This window comes from Sciurus carolinensis, chromosome 2, assembly GCF_902686445.1.
Source record: "Sciurus carolinensis chromosome 2, mSciCar1.2, whole genome shotgun sequence".
Classification (NCBI taxonomy): domain Eukaryota; kingdom Metazoa; phylum Chordata; class Mammalia; order Rodentia; family Sciuridae; genus Sciurus; species Sciurus carolinensis.
The window spans coordinates 104,755,175-104,775,978 of record NC_062214.1 but is presented as its reverse complement, the minus strand read 5'-3'; the positions used below and the strand labels follow the sequence as shown (position 1 = coordinate 104,775,978).

The 20,804-nt window shown below is 39.0% G+C and overlaps 1 protein-coding gene across 1 annotated transcript in view; it reads right to left on the bottom strand.

Moving 5' to 3' along the window:
* The window catches only part of Fbn1 (fibrillin 1), a 228,134-nt gene that overhangs the window by 96,999 nt on the left and 110,331 nt on the right, over positions 1 to 20,804 (bottom strand). Inside the window, exons 9-13 of the mRNA XM_047539691.1 lie at positions 14,240 to 14,365; positions 8,850 to 9,008; positions 3,719 to 3,895; positions 2,929 to 3,069; positions 1,150 to 1,269 (exon numbers count right to left, since the gene is read on the bottom strand). Coding sequence (XP_047395647.1) covers positions 1,150 to 1,269; positions 2,929 to 3,069; positions 3,719 to 3,895; positions 8,850 to 9,008; positions 14,240 to 14,365 — 723 coding nt within the window. The remainder of the gene's footprint in view (positions 1 to 1,149; positions 1,270 to 2,928; positions 3,070 to 3,718; positions 3,896 to 8,849; positions 9,009 to 14,239; positions 14,366 to 20,804) is intronic.

The following is a 20,804-nucleotide window of genomic DNA, read 5'->3' as shown; positions in this document are numbered from 1 at the left end:
TAACAATATTAAGAAGATTCTCAACTCAGTTAAATACTCAGCCCATTCAGATTTATAATTTCTAAGTAGGCCATTAATAGAATCATCAGCATGTTGAAATGCTGCCTTAGAGATTTTTCTGCTCAAAGTTGTCACTTTTATATAGTGTATTTAAAAAATACTGATGATGATAAATCTCTAAGTCAGAAGCAAATTCAAAGGATTTTGAAATCTTTTCTCTGATAAAAATGAAAACTTCTGGGTGTCTTCAATGCACATAAAGAGCTTTTGCTAAGAGAGGCAAATAAAATTACATCTTATTAATGGTTTCCAATTTTTCTAGTGATATATACCTCCTTACTTTTCATCATATTTAATTTTAACAGTGTTTGCTTATCTTTATTTGGCTTTACTGGATTAATGACACAGTTTAGTTTGTGCCAAATTTATAGATAGAGATAGAGATCTGAGTCCTCTGAGGGAGGGCAGTATATTTTATTTAATTTCTATCCCAGAAACTTAGTTCATAAATGGCATTTAATAGAAGCCATATTGAATGACTTAACAACTAATTAATAAATAAACCTGAAGGCAAATTTTTATGAGTAAACACTTAAAGCAGTGCCTCTCAAACCTTAATGTGCATGCAGATCGTGAGGGAATCTTATTAAAATGCTGATTCTGATTCAGAAGGTCTGAGGTGGGACCTGAAACCCTGCATGTCCACCCAGTCCCCAGGTGACATTGCTGCTGAGTGCACTAACAAACAGGAAGGACTTACAGAATCTTATCCTTCAGACCTTTCCACTAAAAAATAAGCTGCCTACAATTTTACCTGAAACTTTCCTCAGTTTCTGTGATACAAAGAATCCCCCATTGCCCAGCTTCCAAATGAAAAACTAATAGACAACAGTGAGGGACAAAAAAAGAAGTGCAAATAAGATTTTCCTCCAGGTAGAGAAGTTATCTTTTAAAATAATTTGAATGTTGGATTTTATGGTCCTGTCCTCAGAGTGACAGCACCATATTTGGAATTCCTGGAAGAAAGTGCAAAAAGCGATGGAATTGGATTCACTTCTTCTGGCAAGGGTTATTTAGACTTCACTGAGCTTCTTTGAAGCAAAGAGCCCATTAGGCATAGATGGCCCATATTCTGCGAGAAAACCGTACCTCGGCACTCTGTCCTGGTGAGTGTGCTCTGGTAGCCAGCTCGGCAGTGGCAGGTGTACGAGCCCTGGGTATTAATACATTCTCCACCAATACAAGGATTTTTCTCACATTCATCAACATCTGCAAAACAGTGCATTTTAGAGAGAGATTACATAGCAACAGCTCATAAGACTTTATAGGTTTCTTTTACAGGTATAAAGCATGTTCCTTTAAAGAAATGAATAGCACAATGAAAGGTTCTTTTTCCTTTCCACTACAATGTGTTCTGGTTCTAGCCATTGGAAGACTGGTAGAGCAGTTCAAGTGTATTGCTTTCATGTGTCATTTTTCAGAGAAAAATTCCATGTGCATAGCAACTCAACACTCCAAGCTAATAAACGTTTTCTCTTCCATGAGTCTGACCTAAAAAAATCGAACAGGCTAACGTTTCACAAGTGGCTTCTGGATAGGATTCAGAGTATCTCTTAATGCTTTACTATTTTTTTTCTAATACAAAAAAAGAGGCCCATATCTAATATCCCCTGCTCAGTTCTGTTAAGAATATTAGAACAAAAGATGAAGCAATTGTTGTTTAAAGGGCAGTTCTCACCCACCATGGAATCCACCCCCACCCTGAGATATCCTCAACATAAGGGGTCCCACTGCTGTTACATGTGTTTAGAATAATCAGTGTAGGGAGAAGTAAACTGTTTTACTTGCTGCTTGTAAAGATGAGCAAACCAGGGCTTAGTGAAGATAACCCTCTTGTCCACAGGCTTCCTAGGGGAAGATGCAGGCTGACCTCACATTCCCCAACCCTGAGCTACTGGCTTCCTCCTGGACCTAGCTCTGGACGACTTCTAGAAGGGGTTTTCATATCACCAGGAAACAAAATAGCTTGAGAAAACAAGAATTACTCATTTTTGCCTGAATCACAATTATAGAATTGGAATTTACTGGAACTAAGAGATGAATTTATTTTTAAAAGCATAAATGGCACCTGATTGTTCTTATCCAATCAACACACTAATTATTCTTGCATTACACTTCTTCCCTTCACTAGGTAATCAAGGCTTGTCCATGATTTGAAGTTTCTTTCTTCAGTTTTTAATAACTAGAGAAATTTGGTAAGTTACACATTTACATTAGTAAAATGTGCAAAATTTTATAATTTGGGTCAAGCTTTCATAACTTAATGTTAGACTTTTGATAGGGTAACTTAGTCTGGAGGTACTAACAATGCCTTGAATATATTTTACAATGAGTAGAAATCACCGGTAGCAGGTAGAATAATGTGCCCCCAAACACGGTTATATCCTAATTCTCAAAATCTGTGAATAAGTTACATGGTAAAAGGGGAATTAAAGACATTAATGGAACTAAGATTGCTAAGAAGTTGACCTAGAATGGGGAGTCTCTTGGATGACATAGGTGAACTCATGTCATCACAAAGGAACTTAAATGAGCAAGCAGGAACTGGAAGAGAAACACAGAGTAGGAAAGAGCCTGGAAGATGCTACACTGCAGGCTGTGAAGATGAAGGATCCATGAGACCCTAGTAGAGACAGGTGTCTTATAGAAGCTGGAAAGGGAAGGCAATACACTCTCCCAAGAGCTTCCAAAAGAAACAGGGCCCTGCCAACAACTGGATTTTAGCCCATTAAGACCTGAATTGGATTTCTAACTTATGAAACTGAAAGATAATAAATTTGTATTGTGTTAAGTTATTAGGTTTAAGATTTTTTGTTACAGCAGCAATAGAAAATCAATATAGTGCCAACCTAGTAATTAACCACCTACCAATACACTCCCCCCGGAGGTCCAGCTGGAATCCTTTGTTGCACTCACACCGGTAGCTCCCAGGAGTTGGAATGCAGCGCCCATTTTGACATAGATAGCGGACCAACTGACAGTAATCAGTGACGTTGAATGGCAGCACCCCTAGAAAAATAATGTCGAATCCCATCAAAATTATTTATAACTATACTACCTTTCATCAGTACTTAATCTGGCAATAATGGACACAATGCTGAGTTAAAAATGAAGGAGGGCTGTCTCTGGGCAGAAGTCTTCTATAGGAGCATCAGTGGAGCATGTTTCCACTTCTGCCATGGGAGTTCGCATCTGCACTATGGTACAAGAGGGGAGGTACTGTAGCCCAGCTGCAGCCTGCTCCTCTGCCTGCTCCACACCCCCATTTGTCACCTCACTTGGGCCTCCAGTTGGGAAAACAGCTAAGGCAGTGAATTATCAATAGTTAATTCCTTATAAAACTTCTTTGTATGCTATATAACCCAAAGTATAATCTTCTACTATTAATTCATCCTGTGAATCAGATTTCAATCTTTCTTATAACTCTCCCACATGTGGCTGAAAGCATCAAAAACAAAAGGGCATTAGATTCTGGAAAATACAAAAGATTTCTATTTTTAGCTACACGACAGGAAAATGAAGAACTATATACAACACTAGATACACTAAAAATAAATCTAATAACTGGTAGATTCATCAATGACTAAAGCAGCATAAGCAAATAAAAATCATCACCCTGACTAGTGCAAGAAAAATAAGATGATTTTTGAATTCTTACTTGGCGGCTCCCGAGATGGATATGGATATTCTGGTGGCCTGGGGACTGCAATTGGAGGTCCAGGAGGAAAGCCAGGAGGAACAGGTTGAACTGGAGGAAGGGGGCCAAGGGGTGGGGGAGGATATTCTGGTCTCCCAGGAATTACCATAGGGACAGAGCACAGCTTGTTGAAATCCTCTAGAAAAACACAACACAACATACAATAAGCTGAGCTGCAGCTGATATCATAGGTCCTGAGAAGTCACCCTTTTAAAAGAAAAATTGATCTTCAAAGCACATTGATCAACTGGAGAAAAGGCAAAAACACTGATTTCATGTGCATTTCTAATTCCTTCAATAACCATATTAGAACAATGATTCGAAACCCCAAACTCTCCATAGTGTGTACCATGTGCTCCTCCCCACACCTAGGAAGTCGTGGACTATAACGAAATTCATTTCATGGAAAACACAAGGTGACACTTGTGTAAGTCTTAAGACATAAGATGATCCTTCCTGTGGATTCCACAGAGCACTAAAGAGCATGCTAAAAAGTTTGGATTTAATTTATGTGCAAAGGGAAGCCACTAGGGGTCTTCAGCAGGGGCAAATATGATCAGATGAAATTTTTTCAGAAGATCACTTTTGCTGACATTTGGAGAATGTACTGGAAGGAAGCAAGGGTGCTGCAGAAGACCAAGGACAAAATAATGATGGCTGGACAAGGCAGGTAGTGATGGAATTTGGCAGAAGTGGACTTATTTGTCTAAGCATATTTTAGAGATAAATGAGTAGCATTTGGTAAAGAAGTAAATATTAGAACTGAGAAACAAAAAAATCAAAAATGACTTCTGATTTTTTTGGTTGATCTGGGGTGGATGTTGATATCTCTTAGTGAAAGGTGAAAAGTTGTCATGGGGAAGGTTTGGTGGGTAGGAGTCAAGTTCCATTTTGAACACTTGAGTTTGAGACATCAAGTGGAAATATCACATAGCTGTTTAGAAGAGAATTTGAAGTCTACAGGAAAAGTTTAATTTTTGGAGTTATCAATAGGGAGGTAGAATTTAAAGTCATGGCGATGGAGGAATTCATCTAAGAAGTATGAAAGGTAAACAGAAAAGAATATGGAGAAAGAAAACTGAAGAGATTCATAAAATATAACAAAAATAGATGGAGAAGTGGCCCATTGGGGAGGAGGAGTGCCAGGGGTCATGAGTCCAAGGCTAATGTTACACAATGACCCTCTGAACAAGCATCCCCTGATTTAACCATTTATGTCCCCCTGACTACAAATGTTTAGGTTGATTACTACTTTTCACAATTCCAGGTCTTTATCAGAATAAATAATCTTTTGGTTTGCTACACATTTTATCTAGGATTTCAAAAATGTATTTTTAAATAATTTCCAGTTTTCAAGGGCTATATTTATTGTATTGATTTTCATATTCCCTTCTATGACCTAACTATGGGATTTTTAAATTTTTACTCTTGCCAGAATGTTGATAATTTTACTATCAGTCACACAGTGATTTTTCCATAGGTAGTTTCTATACTAGTTTTAGTCATTAATAGAGATTAGGCTAATATTTCATTTTTGCTGTGGACTGAATTTTGACTTATTCTAAAGCATACTAGTATGTTTTACTGAAATGGCATAGTTCAGTCTCATGAGATAGCTGACAATTTACATGTGGCTACGTATACCAAGCCACCACATACTCTGCTATATAACTTGCGGGTTCGATTCTAAACCTACTTCAATCATATTTCACATTCCCAACTCAGGTCAAGTTGATGTTTTCAGAGAATTCCACTACTATCTTTTAATTATTACTTTCTAGAATTGTAACCTACAGAGATTCTGTAGTACTCACCTATATTTGGAAAAGATTTTTATATTGTTTGTGTTTCCCTGACTCAGGATTTTACAGTCCCTTTTGTCAAACCACAGTGATTCTTCTTATAGAGTCATCTCCTGAACATGCCATATCTATCAATCCCTGGGCACCTGGTTCAATCAAATCTCTACCACTGAGACTGTGCAGTCTTTGAAGTCAAGGATCATGTATAACTAATAACTAATTCTCGATTTTAGTCTAGCCCTGTAAATTACACATAAGAGGATTTCATTAACTATGTGTTGGATTTAATTGAATGGCAACCATATCAAGGGACTCACTTTGTTTCCAAGCACCTTTAAGCACCAGTTCAGTCTTTCTCTTTTAATTCTTTAGAATTTGTATAAAAGAAGTTGGTTAGCTTATCGGCATTTCTGTTAATTAGGTGGGTATATTACTTTAAGAATGCCATTAAATTCGTCTTAACCCTCTAGGAAAACGTATCACACCAGGCCCTTTACTCCTACTTTCTACAGATTAATAACTTTCCCATGAAATCCTTTATAGTCAGGATCAGCAACCAGGGGCTCATTTTGTTCAACTGATGTCTATCTTTCCTACTTAATTCAGAGATGATGCTGATTTTTTTTTTTTTAAGTAAAAAGCTGACTATTCTAAAATCCTTCCTACATCATCATTTGCCATAAAGTAGGTCCCATAGCTCTATAGTGCTGAGGTTGAAATATTTCAGTAAACAAAAACCTACCTGCAAATTAGTTCGCTCACTCAATCTGCTTTGCCTTAGGCCTATTTCAAGGCTGCAAATCTTTCAGGGATACACATGGAAGGAAACTCGCTACAAAATCACACACTGGAATCTGGTCTTTTGTTCCATCTGTCACAAGGTAGATCTTCCTACCAGCACCTACACCTGCTCTTGTCTTCTCTCCTTTATTCAAGGCCTCAACATAAGAAATCCATTATCAATGCTGATTCCCAAGTTGACCTATGTATTTAAAAAACAAGTCTCCTAAAAGGAACACTTTTTATACTGTTGGTGGGATTGTAAATTAGTACAGTTGCTATGGAAATCAGTATGGAGGTTCCTCAAAAGATTAGGTATGGAATCATATGACCCATCTTTCTATACCAGTCCTTGGTATTTATTCTAAATAATAAAAGTTGTCATACTACAGTGATACATGCATACCCATGTTTATAGTAGCACAATTCACAATAGCCAAACTACGGAACCAGCTTACATGTTCATCAATGAATAGATTGATAAAGAAAATGTGGTATTTATACACAGTGGAGTTTTATTCAGCCATAAAGAAAAATGAAATTATGTCATTATGAGAAAAATGAATGGAACTAGAGACCACTGTTATGCAAAATAAGTCAAACTCAGAAGGTTAAGGGTCATATTTTTTTTCTCTCATATTCAGAAGCTAGAGAAGAAAAAGGAGAAGAAAGATGGGGACAGATGTCATGAAAATCAAAGGGAGATCAGTAGAGGAAAGGGAGCAAGGGGTGGGAATTGTGGAGGGAGGGGGAAGTGCTGGGGAGTGACATTGGCTAAATTATATTATTATATTGTGTGAATGTATGAATATGTAACAACAAATTCTATCAGTATGTACAACTATAATGTACCAATAAAAAAGGTGGTAAAAAAAATAAGCAATTCTCCTGATACCTAAACCACAATGTCTCAGTAGGAGGTCATATGCTTCTAAACTGTGATCTCGTAAATGGTCCCATATAGCAAACTAAAGAGGTGGGTTATATTTGGGGGCCAGAGACAGTGAGCAAACTGGACAAAATATATTATCTTTTGCATCTTAAAATATATTTAAAGATTTTATTGTTTCTTTAATCTACCTGCACAATTCTCAGTAATAAACAGAAATTTATTACAACATCTATCAATTAGTCTATAAGCCATCGTGATGGGAAGTTCACACCCAGAGGAGCACCCTCTGAAGTACGAGGCTAACTCCACATTTATCCATCCTCACACATTCATGTCCCCTCCTAAAATTCCTGATTTAAACACAGTTTTCAAGAGTCCAGATAAAGGGAATTATAAAGCCCAGTTGTGAGAACTGGTGAGGGAAATGGCACTTAATGAGTTGTGCATTCTACCTGAATGCTGCCTATAAGCAAGATTTTATTAATTACTGTGGAAGTAAAAAAAAAAAAGCATGAGCAATATGAGATTTCAATGATGAAAGAGACCTCTTAATGAGATTTATCAAATAGTAAAAAAGCAACACGTGAACACACTTAGGGAGGAAACCAAGCCACAGCAACAGTACAAACGGAACCACCGGAGCATGAGGGAGTATTTCCAGCTGTGGTGATCTGGGGATGCTCCGGATTAGGTCCTGTTTAGGTGGGTCCTTAACACACGAGAAGGTCTCTAACAAGCAAGGGTGGCGGGAGCTGGGAGTAGAGAGTAAAGACATAAACGAGGCAAGGATTTCAGGCAAAAAGCACACACTGCGTTTAGAAATGCTTAGACTGAGTTCAAGAAAAATTCAATCATATAATTTAATTAGGAAACAAAATTACTAAATAGAACAACATGTTAAAAGATGAAGATTTGGGGATCAGATCTGGGGATACACTAACCATGCCATATTAAGTAGTAAAATCTCAGGTGTGTGACTCAGACCACTGAATATCACCCAAGTTCATCCTGAGGAAAATTTTCTGAACATCTCTCTTTACTTCTTCCCCAGACATAATTTTAAAACTAAACTTCAGATGAGTTAAACTTTGGGAAATGTATGTGGCACCTTTGGATTTCATGCAGACCATTTGGGAGGTTACTTCGATAGTCTGGGCCAGAGAAAAATCAGTTTTTAGTGGAAATGAAAGAAATATGACAGATAAAAGAGAAGTCGTGAAGAAAAAAATCAACAGAACTTGGCAACAGGAAGAGCAAAGTTTTAAATGTCAGGGAAAGAGGAAATATATGTTCTGGGAGAGCTGAATTTTATCCTACTGAGTCTGAGTACTGAACATGAGCCACTGAGTACCAAGACAAGAATAAAAGAAAAACAAGAACCACCCGAAAAGGTTGCTTTTCAATGTTGATACGCAAACTAAGTAAGAAGTAGTGTCTCAAAACAGTACTTGTTGTATAAACATCTGTGATTCCCTATATTTCATCTGGGGAAATTTCCCTGGCTGTCGTCTCTTACATTTCCTGGTGTCTTACTTATTTACCTAAGTTTCTGTTAGATCTGCAACATGCCACTGTCACTGGCTTGGGATACTCTCCAGATGACTGGAAGGGACCTTACCTGTTGCTCTGATGGGACACATCTCAGGGGCGACAGTGACCCCTGGAGACCAGCATCGGCCAACATCACAGCAGCACTGCATTTTGGTTATGGACTGTGGCAGCTGGTTAGAACAGCGTCCATTTGCCAGAGCTGTGTAACAGTATCCTGGGCGAACATCTGAGAGGACAAAGAAACACACACACATCTGTTGAGATCCACTCAGTGACCACACTTCACAGTCTCAGAACCTCTACACCTCACGTGTGGGCAGTGGTTGGGTGAACTCATACCTCTGTCCTCTGCAGGGGACACTCTGAGCACTGGGCACACGTAAGGCTTGATCAGAAATGTCTTGTCTCGCACCTTTTGCCCCTGCACACTGGTGCACTTGGCCAAAGGCCCACATTCCATACCCAAGGTGGCAATGAATGATCAAAACCATATGTGCCATAGGGAAAGAGAGACTAAGAAAATCACTGGCAGTGACAGTTAATTATTTATAAAGACATGTCTCTGCACTGAAGAGAGACTTAGGTTGTCCTTGGTTTCCAACTATTTAATTTGAGCCACTTTAGGCAAATATTTACACAAATCTATTTTAAAACAACATTAAGTCTGAGCTATAGTCTACATTTCTAAAAGATCTTTCTTATATTTTAGTCTGAAACTGTGAGTCAGACTTGCAAGATTTTTTTTTTTTTTAAAGGCATGAGCCACTTCACAGCCAGATCTAATGCTTATTAATCAAGATTCCCTTTTGTCCTGGGTCCAAACAGATTTTTTTTAGGCTCTAATTACTTACAAGTTCAAAGCAGAAATAGTTCCAAATTCTTAGTCCTATAGAATACAACAGTTCTAGATTTAATTTTTTTTTTTTTTTGGCAGAAAGGTATCTTCTCAAAGCAGCATGGTAAGACACATTTCTATATATCACTTTTATTGGGTTACATCATGTCTGACTGTCATGACAACATCTGACACAGGCAGTATGACTCTGGACTACCAAAAAGGTGCCCAGCATAGGAAAAACTTTGATATAATCCTATAAAATAGAGGAGTCAGCAGCAAAGTACAAAACACCTTTATCTACCTGACACATGTTGAAGGCGCTCCTCTCTTCAAGTAAAATATATCTCAGTACAGTCCATATAAAATTAAGTTTTGAAATGTTAATAATATTTTAACTATGCTTGTCATTGAAAAGAATATAAATAGCAAATCCTCTTGTAAAGTGGAGAATTTTTTAGTCCCAAATTCATTCCTATGTTTCCTTTAAGTCTAAATATTAAACGTCAAATTTTCTCACAAAGGGTCACGCCTATAATTCTTATCAACATCATTCTTAAGAACACAGTCTCCAAATCTTGAGGGTTTTAATAAATTGATAAAATAAAATAAAATAAAAGCAAAACTAATTTGGAAACATTTAAATTATTAACATTAAGTGAAGAAGGCTGAAACAAACCTAGACAAACCATAAAAGAAAATTATGGATCAGTCTTACAGATACAAGATTATTTCCGAGAAGTACTTAAAACCACTAGAAAGTATAAATGTGCTTTCCAGAAATTTTCTGTGGTTCCAGTTCCTGTACCTCTGGTCAGATTAACAGTCTCAGCAAAGAGGCAGAACAAGTTTTATTCTAGTCTGGTCCTGGGTAAATGGCTAGAGAGGGGACTGCAGAGTAAGCTCTGGGAAGCCTGGGGGTCGGGGGAGAAATGGAACTCCCTAAATTCTGATTTGTAGTGCCTTAAAGCAACTAATACTCTATATACTCATTTAGTAAATATTTTGGGCATGGAAACCAAAGACTATTAAGAATAGGAAGAGGTACTTAAAACTGGCTCGGATCCCAGCTTCAAATTATTTTGGTGGTCAAAACCCAGTATAAACATTTGGCCAAATTATGAAATTTGTACATATAATTTTCAGTATGGGCTATCTCTTTCAGAGAAAAACTGGGATCTACAGTTGCCAATGGTAAACTCTTAATGGGCTAATGTCTATTATTTTGCAAATTAACTGTGATACCATGTTATTGCCCATCTGGCTGACTAATATGTTAAATCAGTGGGTCAGACTCTTGATCAAATGGTAAACTTGAAAAAATTACAAGTTGTGTTTGGATTAGTGGAAGTCCCTGGTTTATGGATTAACTTTAAAGAAAACCTAAAGCGAATGAGAAAAGGAAGGATAAAACTGAAAATCAGGGACCATTTGGAGGCACTGAGAACAGAACACAGCAGCCTGAAGTTTTTCACTTATTGAATGACAGTACCATAGCAAGGGGGAAAGCAGTCATTCTGGGGTTTGACCATTTTGCACAGAGGGTCAGGGTGGCTTTAGGAAACCTGAAGACCTACCGGAGCCAGGGTGAAGGTTGTCAGGATTTGGAGGACCTAAAGAGAAGTAGGAGGAATCATAGACATTTTCAACTATTTTAAATCTGTCTTGGTCATGACTTCCAGCAGACAAGGAGTAGGAAACCTTCCTCCTTCCCCCACTTCTGAATCACTTGTCCCTTACCTCAGGATGCAAAAATCACACTATATCAAGATAAACATGTTAAAATTAAATCGGTATTTTCTGGTCATCCTAGGTTTCTCCTAACCAATCATTAACATTGTTAGGTCCAACTAGGACCTAGAGGTCGTGAAGCTAAAGTGGGAACAGGACATCCTGATGACCCCAAGAAGTTGAAGAGATAAGTCACACTAATATGAAAGAGAACCTGTACACAAAAGTATTATCAAGTGCCTAAGGAAGATCATAGGACAAAAATTACAATACTATAAGAGTTTAGAGGACAGAGGGAGTGTTGCTGGTGGGGAGACTTAGAGGGTTCAGAATGTGATGACAGAAGCTAACAGTGGGAATTTCATTGATATAAGAGATGTTAAAGAAGATACTACATAACACTATTTACTAATAGGCTTTTCTATTAGTTAGAGTCACTAATTCCAAAGAACCAATTCACAAACAACCTTGAATTTGTTTATGAGTTGGGGAATATTTGTATTCTCTTGTCACTAGGGAAAATTGGGGGGGGGGGCTGGTCTCTGTGGTTAGAGGAAAATACAAGAGATAGGAAAGGCAGAGGTATCACTGGGATCAAGCTATGCAGCAAGTTGCTAACTGTGGTTACAATAAGCTTCCAGGAATGGGGAAATAGTGTTTGCCTGGGGCTATGGCAAGAAAGTTGACTGCATCTGATGTTCACGGCAGAAGGTAAGAGGTGAGGTCTGTATTGCAGACTCAGGCCCACCATAGAATCCCAGCTGCTACTTAAACTATCATACCAAATTATTTATTAACCTCTCTCGAAACCTCTGCTTCCTCCCATCTACAATACTGTTGTGAACATAAATCAGTTTCTATAAAATACCTCACACCTAAGAGATGATCCATGAATCTTAGATTCTTCCCCCTCTGTAAAAGGGTGATATGGATAGATTTGATTAAAAAAATAATTTTGGCTGGGCATGGTGGCACACGCCTGTAATCCCAGCAACTCAGGAGGCTGAGGCAGAAGGATTTCGAGTTCAAAGCCATCCTCAACAACTTAGTGAGGCTCTAAGCAACTCAGTGAGACCCTGTCTCTAAATAAAATATAAGGACTGGGGATGTGACTCATTGGTTTAGTGCCCCTGGGTTCAATCCCTAGTACTAAAACAAAACAAAACAACAACAAAAGAATTTTCAAAATACAAACCACCTGATATGTAAACATATTTTAATCCCTTTAATGTAATCTGGGGCTCTTGTTGAGAGTTAAAAAGAAAATGTACCTACTGTCTGGACAAGAAAAGCTCCTCATCTCTCTCTTTGCTGGTTAGACTGGGGCTAACTGGAGGTCGCTTGCTCATTGGGGCAGATTGGGAAGAAAAAGAAGCTACATGGATTGCACTTGTCAGTCTTTCTCTGCAGTTTGTGACTATGATAGATTCCAGGAAACCAGGCAATCTAGACACCACTGTTGTTGCTAAGGAAAGTTGAGGTAGACTTTCCTCACTAGCTGTACCATTCAAAGGTCAACTCTAAGAGACGGCCTCAGTTGTTATTACATGTGACTAAGAAAAAAGTAGCCCAGACCTTCAAGTGCAGTTCAAAAATATATGATGAAGATGTGAAGTTGAGTGTCTTTGAGACTATGGACTGGAAACAAACAACAAAAAAGAGCGTTTATTTTTGCCAAGGCTCTGTGCCACAGGTTTCTTAGCTTTGCCCTAAAAATAATAATGTATTAATTACTCATTTTGATATTCAACAAATACTTACTGAGTGCCTACTATGTGCAAGAAGTTGTGCTGAGATTCACCAGGAATATAAGGAGAGCAGTTACTAGGCTTTAAAAAGAGCTTTCAACTGAATGAGGAAGGCCATTTGTGAGAGGCACTTCCTCAAGTAAGGGAGAAATGCTTTCAACTAAGCTGATCTGGGACATCTTCAAAGACACAGAACCTGTGGAGACCTGAAAGGTCCTGGGGTCAGGAAGAAGTGTGTTCAGAGTGGCATAACAAGTGTGAATAGAGGCACGAAGGGGGCCCAAATGAAGGTACCACTTGGGGGTGAGAAAGCTGGACTGCGCTGGCAGGTTAGGAAAGTTGGGAGGGGGTTAGAGAGTGGAGCCCCTGACTATCAGTTTGTGCCATCTGGAATGTGAATTTTATTCTAGAACAATAGACCTTTGAAGGAAGTCTTAACAATTGCTAAATCCAGCAGTCCTCAAACCTACTTTTTAAACAGAGCCTTATTTAACAGATAACTTGCCTGGAAGCCACAACAGATAAGAGTGAAATTGTTGACTGGAGAGTGTGCATGCAGGGAGAGCCTGCCCTATTGTCACTGTCCCCTTCCTACCCTCAGCAACCCTGGAGGCCTCTGCAGTACCTGAAGGATCCAATGGACACAGATTGAAAACTACTAATTTCCAAGTCTGAATGGAAAACTACCAAAGATTTTTGAGCAAGCGTGTTATTTAATCAAAGCACTATTTTGGGAAGATAAATCTGACAAGATGGATTGTAGAGAAGCCAAGAAGCAGGGAGACCAATTAAGAGATTACTGCAAAATTTCAGACCTAAATTAACATAGACCCTAGGAAATGATAGAAGGGGGGTGGTTATAAATAGATAGTAGCTTCAAAGTTTGACACTGCACAGCACTGCTAATTTAGAAGATATCTGTAGTGTCTCTGGGATCATCCATCTTTTATGAGTCCCAAAACAAAACCAAAAGATTCCTCTGTTCTTTGAGAGATTGCTCTATAGTTCAATACATTTCCATAAATGTACAAGAATTACCACAAGTGATAGATTATATGTTCCCCTTAACAAACTTGTTTAGAAAGATGTTCGCTGCAGAACTGATTTATACAAACCATGCATGCCATCTATAATTAAACCTACCTACACATCTGGTACCATCTGGAGAGGTGTAAAAGCCAGGGGGACATTTGCAGAAGTAACTGCTGACTGTATTTGTACATTCACCCCCATCACAGATTCCCGGAATAGTGCTGCATTCATCAATATCTGGAACATAATAAAGAGTTTCAGTATCATAGAACAGTGTAGAACTTCATCACAATTCAGATGTAATATTGGTCAAATCATGAGACTAGAAACAACCATCTTTACAGAAAACCTGCATAGAGAACAGTCCATTTCAAGAGTGAGTACTTCTTACAGCAGATTTACCCAAGGGGTCTGTCAAATTCAGGAGATTAGAGCATAAAAAACTCACTCCCCTTTAGAATCTAAGACTGTGCACAATTGTTTCGCAAAGTCATTATAGCGTGCTAATACTATAATAATATGCCAAATGTCATTTATTTTGAAATTTTGTTTTCCCAGTTCTCTCCATGTTTGGCATTGAATTAAACTTCCCTACTAATGATTTTAAATTCTGCATCACTTCTACTTCCTGTATTTCTTTTCAATCTGATTTTCCACAAAGCATAAACTGAAATCCTTCAGAGAAGACTTTGTGGTCTGGATGCTGACCAAGAGTTGGCCATCCTGGGGGACCAGACTAAGGGTAGAAAGTACCAACTCTGTTTTTCAGGGGTACACCCAAACTACCATGATGATAGTTTTCTGTGGGTTTGGTGAATGCACACTTGATGAATGAACTGTCATGGATGCTGCATGCTTCACTCAGATTCATTCAAGGAAGGCCTTGCCCCAGGGGCTGGGAGTGCTGCCGGCTCCTTTGGGATCTCTGGAGCTGAGAGGGCTGCCTCGCCCAACCAAGGTCACACCATCCCAAAGTACCCCTTTTGATAACAGAGCATTGTGAAGGGGAACAAAGTTCTGGTCATCTCAACCCCAAGGGGACAACTGCAAGGCCACTCCAACTCCCCACTTCCCCTTGGGGTCAACTGAGGCTGTTGCTGAGCCACACCACAGCTCCAGTTCACCTTCTCCATCTACACACTTTCATCCTTTCCCCTCTCTTCCTCAGGGGTGGATCCCAAGGACATCACTGCCTGACTACGGAGGTCAAAGTTGGCATCAGCCCTCAAGGCCAGGGTCACTGGTCTCCTCTAAGGAAGTAATAAGTGTGTCCCTTGGGACAAATATGATCATTTCCTTCAAGGGAAATAGCCCAACATACACATAGACAAACATCAATATGTGGCACCAAGATGGGGAGAGATGAAATTGAGAACCTCCTGCTTGGGCTCAGTATCCCTGATTCACATGGCTTCCTCTTTAAAAAGCAAATAAGAAGGGCTGTCCGGCCTGACCTAGGACTGGCTGGATTTGCCCCAAGCCTCCTGGGAGTGCTTCAGTGATCAGGTGGACACTGGTGAAACTCAAAAAGGCTTAAGACCTCAAAATAAGAACGTTTCTTCTCCAGTCTAGTGCTGCTCTTCATTTAAAAATCAAAATAGGGAGCCAGGCACAGTGGGCCACACCTAACCTCCCAGCTACTCCTGGGGGTATATGACAGGAGGATCACAAGTTTGAGGCCAGCCAGGGAACACAGCAAGACCCCCATCTCAAAGAATAAAATAAATGAAGCTGGGTGTGGTGATGTGTGCCTGTGAAGGCCAGCCTCAGCAACTTAGTGAGACCCTGTCCCAAAATAAAAAATAAAAAGGGCTGGGGACGTGGCTCAGTGGCTAAGCACCCCTGGGTTCAATCCTGGTACCAATAATAAAGACAATGATATTAATAATGATAATAATAAACAAAATAAATGAAACAAACAAACAAAAATAACAAAATAGGGTTCTAAGTGAACCAGGTTTAAGTATATTCTGCATCAAATTCACCCTGTTAGTCAAAAAGGCAGCAGTAAAACTGCTTACATGCAGTTTAACCTTTAGAAAAGCAATATCACCATTCTTCCAAGCTAGGCAAGAGGCTGAAACAAGCAATATTTCACTGCTGAAGTTAGAGTCAATGCTAACATAAACAGCACTGCCACCGTGAATTTATGTAATGGTAGAGGTGCATACTCTATTCCAACAGATATAAATTTCACTGGAGTGAAAGAGGCAAAGAAACCACTCAGGACAGAGTTGAAGGTTCTAGAATCAACATATTATCTCAAGGCACATTTTAAGACAACTCCTTAAAATGGAGCCTTCTATATTTCCCCTGCCACACTTTACTAAACACAAACAGAAAACCAAAACAAGAGTATCAAAGAAACTACAAGGCTCAAAACCTCATTTAAGGACAGGGAACTATAAGGCAAAGGTATCAATATGTACCTTTCTCAAAGTGACCCTAGAAGTTAAAGTCTGAGTGGCATAACAGCTACCAAACATCACATGAGGGGACAGTATCTATGAAAAATACTTTTCTACCTATTAATATAAATGACTGCTATCATTTTCATTAAGTCCACTCAACATGTATCAATATCCAAAGAGGTTAAGTGACTGCATATATTAAAGCAAGATATTTAAAAAACAGAATAAACTTTGGTTAGATGGTGAAAACATTTTTCACAAGCTGGATAGGTTAGATTTGTACTCTTTATTGAAGATAATAATAAGAGTTCACATGTGCTGAGTATCAGGCACTGTCTAAATGCTTATTGAACATCAAGTCATCTAATTCTCACGATATAGGTGTGACAATGGGACCTTAATTCTATGCCTCTGGTACCTGGGCATTCCTCCTTCATTACACTGAGACCTTCAGAAAACTGACATGAGTAAAACTGGAAATAAAGTAAATGAGTTCATCATTTATAAACTGCTGCTAAACTCATGATTCCACCTGACTGGGGCTGGTGGGGGTCAGGAGAGTCTCCCTTAGGTACATGCCTTCAGAGGTCAGCAGGTCAAGAATATGTTAGAGTGCACAGCTCCTTAATTCTCACTCAGATAATGTGGGCCTAGGACAGATTATGATGTTCAAAGGAGCTTAAATGACTTGGAGCTTCCCCAATGTCCCCTCCTTGGTGATGCACTTCTTCCTTCAGGCACCTTTTGTCTTTCTACTTTCCCGAACTACCTCTTCTCCCATTGTTCTGAAATGATAAAAGTGAGAGTTGATCTCATTCTGAGGCTGTGGTGGAAGTGCTAAGAGCAAAACAGAGGGTCAGGATTCACACCCTGAAGCTCATTCATAGTGATGCATTTATCCCCACAGGCTTACCACTCTGTGTTTATCTCCTTTTAATAGAATTTCAGGAATCCCAAGTAAGAGAGAAATTGAGCATGGTGACTTTCACAGAGTTCCTTCAAGTCAGTCTGTGTCAAATGCCTGTTTTAGAAGTCAACCAGTTGGGGAGGCCGGCCAGCAACAGGGCTGAGCTGGGAGCTATTTCTGTGCTCTGGGCACCTGCTCCTGTCTCCTTGAGGTGGGAGAGAGGCAGAGCTGCTAGGAAGTAGCTGGGTAGCTGCCAGGGCCTCACTGATTTCTTCAGAGGACCCGGAGAAGAAGCACAAGTGGCAGGATCCTTCCCTCCCTAGTTGTCTTAAAATGTGCCTTAAAATAATATGTTAATTCTAGAACCTTCAGTTCGACCCTTGGTGGTTTCTTTGCCTCTTTCACTCCAGAAAGGAAGGAAAAAGATGGAATAGAACATGACTCAGTTCCAGGAAGGGCATCACTAAGACACTCAGTCACCCAAAAGCTCCATCTAAGATTGTGGACTTGACAAGAAAAATCAATTACCTGATCCTGACTGTCTGAATCACTAACCTACTGAGACCAAAGGTAGGGGGGAAACCCTAAAAATTGTGGCAACTGTTTAAAAGTCAGGTGTGACACTAAAGATTATGAAGGCCACTGAGTCTGTGAAATTAACTTTGTTTTATTAAACAAACTCAACCCAGTATAAAAGGTGTGAGTCAAAAGAAAACAAGATGACTCCTCAAGCTTTGTGGAGAAGAGCATCAGCAGCGCTATTGTAGAGCCACCCATCCACATGTTGGATCACGGTTTCTTACTCACACAGCACCTGATCACAACTTAGAAATAATAGTAAGTGTAAAAGTAGAGTCTGGTTGTGAAACTGGCAGAACCTCCATAAATCATCTTTTCCAACCTCCTCATCTGACAGGTGAAGTAACTCAGAGATGGTAACTGATGTGTCTAAGGTCACAGGGAGGATTAGGGACTTCACCAGGACCAGGGTCAGGTCTTCCTTATTCTTAAGGTTCTTTGCCCACACTGCAGAGATTTTATCCAACGAATTGTATAGAGATCCAGTTACCTGGAGTAGTGAGTCGGGCCTGCAACCAGCTCAGAGGATGCAGTCTACCTGTGGTAATAGGTTAAATAGTCCCAGGAATTCTCCTTGGTGCCTGAGAGGATAAGAGCCCTTAATAGCAAGTAGCCATCAGATAAATATGCCATTATTTTGGAAAGGGTAGGTCCTGAGGTTTTTGGCTCACATATTAGGTAGTGCATGGACTTAAGAGCCACATTTTTTAAAATGTCTTTTGCATCATGCAGTGCTATTCTAATTGCTAAAGGCTGGGCTGACGATAATCTAAATCCCAAAATATTAGTGGTTAATTAGGAATCCAAGGGACTTCTTCCAGAAATAAAACTTAATCCTTTAATTACACTTTTTATTTCTTAATTTCCTCCCACAGTAACCTATGCAAATATGGACTTGGTTTCCAAAAGGAAAAGGCTCATGTGTTCTTTCAGTACATGCACCCTACAGTCATTGGAAAAATCAACAAAAAGGTGGGCATGAACTTTATTTCCCATTTTCTCAAATCACAGTTATAAATCTCAATCTTTTTCTTCTTAAGTGTATGAAGCTTTAATGATTATCTAATCACTTTGGCTTATTAATTTATATTTTAAATGCACTCGCATTATGCATATTTATATAAATCTTGGTCTGCTACATTTTATTTAAATTTTGGGAAAAGGAGGATAGTATAGGAAAGAAAGGAGAATTCTGGAGAAGAAAGATCTCACAAAAAGCAACTCAATGAGAGACTTTTTGCATGTGAGGCATGATAGTTAACATCCTGTGAAATTGCTAAGACCAAATTGATGGAATTGGAATTTTTTTAAGTACTGTAAAAAGTATCCAAGACACATTTTAAAAGCCACTCAAAATAATGGCAAAGGTGCCAGAACAATAACCACAAGGTACTATAGTTTGGATCTCAGAATGTCCTCCAAAGATCCATGGGCTTGGTCTGGTCCCCCAAGGACCCGCCCAGGAGGTGGTAGGACCTTTAGGAGTTTGGGCCTAGTGGAGGAAACAAGGTAACTGGGAGTGTGCCTTTTAAGGGATTATTGGGACCTCAGTCCTTTTCTATTTCCTTGTTGCCTTAAGGTAAACAGGCTTCATCTATCAGGTGTTCCTGCCATGACATGTGGTCCTAGGCAATGGAGCAATGGACTACAGACTAAAAGCTCTGAAACCATGAACCAAAATTAACCTGTTTAATTAACCTGTTTAATTTTTCTATTGAAGTTGATTATCTCAGGTATTTTGTCACAGTAATGGAAAGCTGAGTAAAACACAAGGCACAGAATCCCAATTATGCCTGACCAGCTTCCTGGGACACATATAGAATCTCTGGTCCTTTCAGTGGTTGTGAGCCATATTTCCTGGGTTCTCTGTATTAATTATCTAGAGGCTAGCCTATGCCAACTCATGCTATTCACCTGGTGATGTGTCATAACAGGAAAACAGGGAATTGAAGGAGTGAACTCAGCTAGCCAAGAGTTCTCAGAGGCCTTTCTGATGACTTTCCTACTTCTACTAGGGCAAGACAGGTCAACAAAGCTTAAATATCTTCCAGGCCAGAGTATATGCAGTACTAACAGGATATTCTAATCTAATATCAATTTTGTATAGGAAAATAAAAAAGAAGGGAAAAAACTGTCAACTAAATTTAATGCAACAGTAGATGGTGAGGAAAATAAATGTCTAGCCAAAAGTATTTTGTTTTTATCTTGCTACTGATTCTAATATGAAGCTGGAAAAATGTGTATGTGTGTGTGTGTATAAAAGAAATAAGTCTTCTCAGGCTGAATTTTTGGTCCATTTGATTCACCACCATAATTAGTTTCTTAGCATAAAAGGATTTGAATCAATTTTCTTTCAGTGTGAGAATTAAATCTGTGCCTTCTGTCTAGTCCACATCCGTGGACCACTCCTGACTGTTAACTATCTGGTCTGAGTAAAAATCAAGAGACAGAAAATCAATTCTAGTTGAGGCTGGAAGCTATCATTATTCCAGAAAACAAAACACATTATCAGACAAGTCATATGGTCTATAAAGCCCCAACTCTTGAAATTGACGGTATGTCTTTTAGCTGAATATATTAAACTGATAATTCTTAAAAATGTGAGACATAATCCATTGTTGATATGGGTTTTGCATGTTCTAAACCTTACTAGCTCATTAGACAAATGTCATAAAAGATATGTATGGCAACACCTGAAAACCTATACCATAATATTTTACAGAGTTCCAAATATCAGGCAATACAGTTGGTAAAGTAGATGTAACAGCTTTCATCTAGG